At 36.1% G+C, this 4,863-nt stretch overlaps 1 protein-coding gene across 1 annotated transcript; it reads right to left on the bottom strand.

The window, feature by feature from the left end:
- Window positions 1-1,556: 1,556 nt before the first annotated feature.
- On the bottom strand, window positions 1,557-2,300 carry LOC118484211 (secreted RxLR effector protein 161-like). The gene has a single exon (XM_035980211.1). It carries the CDS (start codon window positions 2,298-2,300, stop codon window positions 1,557-1,559), a length of 744 nt encoding a protein of 247 aa, XP_035836104.1.
- Between the last annotated feature and the right edge of the window lie 2,563 nt (window positions 2,301-4,863).

Here is a 4,863-nt window from a genome sequence, read left to right on the forward strand (position 1 = left end):
ATGGTATTCATATTAAAGATAAAAAAATACTTGATTTTATGGTATATATTTTTAAAAAAAATAATGAAGTATATAAAAGTTATTTTAGTTTAAAAAACCTTGGTGGAATTTGTATTTAATAGAAAATGGTCAAATGACTAGCAATTTTACAAAATTACCCCTAATTTGTTAGTAATAATTTTTAATTATAAGAGTTTTATTTATAATCAATATCAACCCTTGATTTAAATTAACAATGGTTCAGATCTGTTCTTACGGTTCTTATAATTAGCACTGTTTGTACAGGATCTCAACCCTCGGCCAAAAGTGGACCAATTCGGATTATTATCGGCCAATAACTGAGTTGGGGTTATTATCGGCCAAATTGAGCAATTTGGGATTATTTAAATCCAATTTGCCAAAGAAAAAAACTTATTTACTATGATTTGACACTTGAAATTTTGAGTTTTTATTACAAAAATTGTCCTTTTTGGTGTGTTTTGTGTATTGATTTCCAAAATAATCATATTTTCATGTTACAGTCAGACACTCAAAACGTACACCTAATTAATTATGTTATAAAAATAACTTCAAACATGGAAGCAGATAGAGAATATTTGTTCTAAATCCAGTCGTACCTCTACTGTTGTTAGTAAATAGCACATAATTAATCCTATTGATAACAAACACCCCTCTATATATAATAGATACTAGTACTAGCAAGATAATAGCACAACTTTGGTAAAGGTAACTTTGAGAAAAACTTGCATTAGCAAGATAAAAGGTATCAATGTTAGTGAAGTTACTTTGAACTAATATATATTGAGATAAACATGCTGCAGATTCTATAACATACTTTAACAGCCACTATTTTGTGCATGTGCTATGTTTGACACAAATCAGATAGATCCCGATGCTGCAAGAAGTGACTGCACAAGTCGAAGACATTAAAAATACAAGAAAAGCAACTATACATACAGGAATATAGAAATCAAAGAATACCTTCAAACCGACGTATCCGAATGAAAAAAATCCACAAGCCATATACCCCAACTACCACCACTCGCCATCATAACCCGCATTGTAAAGCCCCGAAACCAAATTGTTTTTTATGTGATGACTGTTGGCCCGAACTTGGATCTTGATCTCTAAATGAGCGTGAATAACTTGAATAACAATAACTTGTAATAATCGAATGAATGTTTACAAATCGAATGAGAGTATAATGTTACAAATGAATCTACATGTCCCTATTTATAGTTTTCTACGGGTACGAGTGAATGGTTGCGTCTTTTCGTGAAAGGACACGTCTCTTGGATATGTGGTTGAGATTGAATCTTGAAGAGGTGCGTCGAATATTGTCCACTCGATCAACAGTCGCGTCCCTTTGTTCTTTGCCTTGCACCGATTCGAAATGGTATGTGTGTAGAGACACACCCATTCGGTTATTGAGGGTAGTTTTCAACTTCCATTTTGTCACTTCTGGTCCTCGTACTTTGTAACCGCTACTTAATAATAATTCTAACTATCTAACTATGTACATGATGTTAAGAGATTAACCGATTTCATTCACCCCCTTAATCTCGAACATCCATGAGTTGCTTTAAATCTTGAATTCCGAGCAGTTCCCTCATTGTAGCAAACTTGATCCTTGCTAATGCCTTTGTTAGTATATCTGCCCGTTGTAGTTCTCCGCTTATGTGTTCCACAGTGATATCTTCGTTTTCCACGCATTCTCTTATGAAGTGATAACGTGTGTCAATGTGCTTGCTTCTTCCGTGAAAGACTGGGTTTCTCATGAGTGCTATTGCTGAAACGTTATCTACTCTGAGTGTTATCTTTTCTTCCTTCCAGCCTGTGATTTCACTTAACAATCTTTTAAGCCATAGTGCTTGACATGCTGCTGCAGTGGCTGCCATGAATTCTGATTCGCATGATGATAGTGCCACTGTTTGTTGCTTTTGTGTACACCAGGTTATAGGTGATTCTCCAAAGTAGAATACCAGACCAGTTGTTCCTTTTCCTTTGTCTGTATTAACTCCAAAACTACTGTCACTATAACCTGTGATCTTACATCCTCCTTGTCTTCTGTAGATGATTCCATGCTCTTTAGTTCCTTTGATGTAACGTAGTATTTGCTTTACTGCCTTCAGGTGTTGTTCCTTTGGTTCTTGCATGAATCTACTAAGTAGACTGACTGGGTAACATAGATCTGGTCTTGTATGCAATAAGTACCTGAGAGAACCTATCAGGCTTCTGTAATGTGTTGCATCTACTAGATCTCCTTCTTCAGTCTTTGTTAATTGTGTTCCTGGAGTCATGGGTGTCTTCGTGTCGTTGCAGGATAACATATGAGCGTCTTTGAGTATCTTGTTGATATATCATGTTTGCTTGATGCCTATCTCACCCCCTGTTTGAATTACTTCTATTCCCAGATAGTATGCTAGCAATCCTAGATCGCTCATATCAAATTTGTTCTTCATCTGAGATTTAAAGATGTCTATCTCCTTCTTTGATGTTCCAGTGACTATCAAGTCATCAACATAGACTCCAACTATTAGTGTAGAGGCTTCACTCGTTCTTGTATAGATTGCGTTCTCTAAAGTACACTTCTTGAAGTTAAGTGACTTTAGGGTTTGATCTAACTTCGTATTCCAAGCTCTTGGTGCTTGTCTCAATCCATACAGTTTAAGTGCTAATATCATCAACTAAGATTATGGCCATTGTTGACTTTTTGTTGTATAACTTGATGTTTTGAGCATTTTTTTCCACTCTAAACTGAATGGATTCAGAAGCACCAAAATCCTCTTTTCCGGTCCAAACTGTGTCAGGTTCGTTCAGGCTTTCCTACAACTTCATGGGTCCCCCAAGATCCTCCTTTTCAATCAAAACTGCAACGTGTTTGTCACAGCTTCTTCTTCGAACATGTTCTCTTGAGCCTTTTTTCTAATTCCGGTGCTTCAAGATCCTTTTTTCCGGTCAAAATTGCAACAGGTTCCTTGACAGCTTCACGAATCTGAAATGGTTTGATAAATTTTCGTGGTTGATATCTTCACTGACACCCCCTGAATGATTAATTTCAGATCCTTTTACAACTACTGGGGCAATTCCACGATCCAATTCAAACTTTTCAGTGTTGATTTCTTCAACACTATCGTGCTATCCACCAACATATGCAGAAACTTCAGGGGTCGTTTTGGTAAATACTAGGTGGAATGGTGGATGTATAGCACGCGATTGAAGTACAGAAACAAAAATTTGAATGATAGTTTTGTTAATTAAATGTTATTAAGTATTTTTTTTTTGTTCAAAAACTGGGTGGAATGGTGGATGTATAGCACGCGAACTTGCTCTGACCCGACCCATTTGAAACGAACCCATTCGACATGTTTTCTAAAAGCCTGCCCATTTTGACCCTTTACCCAACCCAGGCAGTCATGTTTGTTTGGAGCCATTACACAACCCAACCCACATGGGAACATGTATACATCTAAAAGTTTCATTATACCGTATCTATTGTGAAAGACGATAAACTCAAAATGTTAATGATTCTAATCATAAAAGTAACTTTTTGCAGTAAGAACGAAAACGGGAAAGCTTACTACTTACCTTCATTATACAAGTTGCGTTGAAGTTTTCCCCAAGTACTCATGCTTTTTCATATGGTGGAATTACATCATACGAGGTTGCCTCGACAAGCTTATCATCTTCATCTTTTGCTAGTAATCTCACATATTTTCTGTAACTTTATTAGTCCATCTCACCAATAATCCTCATGTAAAATCAGTATGAACACAATGATAATAACATACTCATATTATTATAGTAATCACGTTGTGACAAATCATAAAAATACACCGAAACTGTTTGAACACGGGATAGATAGTATCAACCCAGTATGAAACATTATTAAAGTTGGTAAATAAAAATATAGTTGTATAACTGGCAATTGCTTCGGGAATATCCACCCATAAGAAGTGCTAGAACAAAGTCAATAATAAGATAATTGCAACATAAGTAGAAATTTACTACTATAGGTAAAAGCTTTGAAGCATTAAGTGCTAATATCATCAACAATAATTGTGATATAAAAAACAAAGAAATAAAAAGGTCACAGAGGGGCTGGTGTATGTGATCTGATCTTGGACATCAATACAGGCCCTATAGCGAATGGAAGAATGCTTTGAAGTTGTTCGACGTAATGCGCAACAAAAATAACATCATGTCTTGTCAATGGAGAGTTTCTGCAAACTGGGGAATTGGATCAACCATGCAGCAAGGTGTTTGTTGCAGACGACTGGGTCAACACAACCTGGTATTGACCCGTTTAGCTAAACGTATTCACATAGTTGACACAAGACTAACGCGAACCCGTTTAGGCTTTAGACTGGTCACTAACCCGCATATTTTGTAATGGATTCGTATTGTGTTGTGTCACGAATTGCTGCTTAATCTGAAAAACTAAAATGCAAAATTTGTTGAAAAAATGAACCGAAGTTAGCAGCTAACTAGCCCAAAACTGAGTGATTCAGTTCATTTCAAGTCAAAATGAGTGGCTGCGCTGCAAGCAAAAAAAAAAAACAGTAATCCAATTTTCAGTAATAAAAAAAAAACAGTAGAAATGTGCCTTGTTTCTCTCTCCCACTATATCTAGGGATGTTCATTGGTTTGGGTATCAGTTTATTGGGTTTAGAAACTTTTTCGGGCCTAACTGGTAACGAATCGGAACTAGAAATGTGTCCAACCGAACCGAATTCAATTTTAACCGATTAAACCGGTTATTATTTGTTTTACTCGATTGGATAAGCAAGATTTGTGGACCTGATAAGCAAACTAAAAACCGAATAAGCAATTCGGCTACGGTTAGAAGCTTCGATTGCGGTA

Source organism: Helianthus annuus, chromosome 11 (assembly GCF_002127325.2).
Source record: "Helianthus annuus cultivar XRQ/B chromosome 11, HanXRQr2.0-SUNRISE, whole genome shotgun sequence".
NCBI lineage: Eukaryota > Viridiplantae > Streptophyta > Magnoliopsida > Asterales > Asteraceae > Helianthus > Helianthus annuus.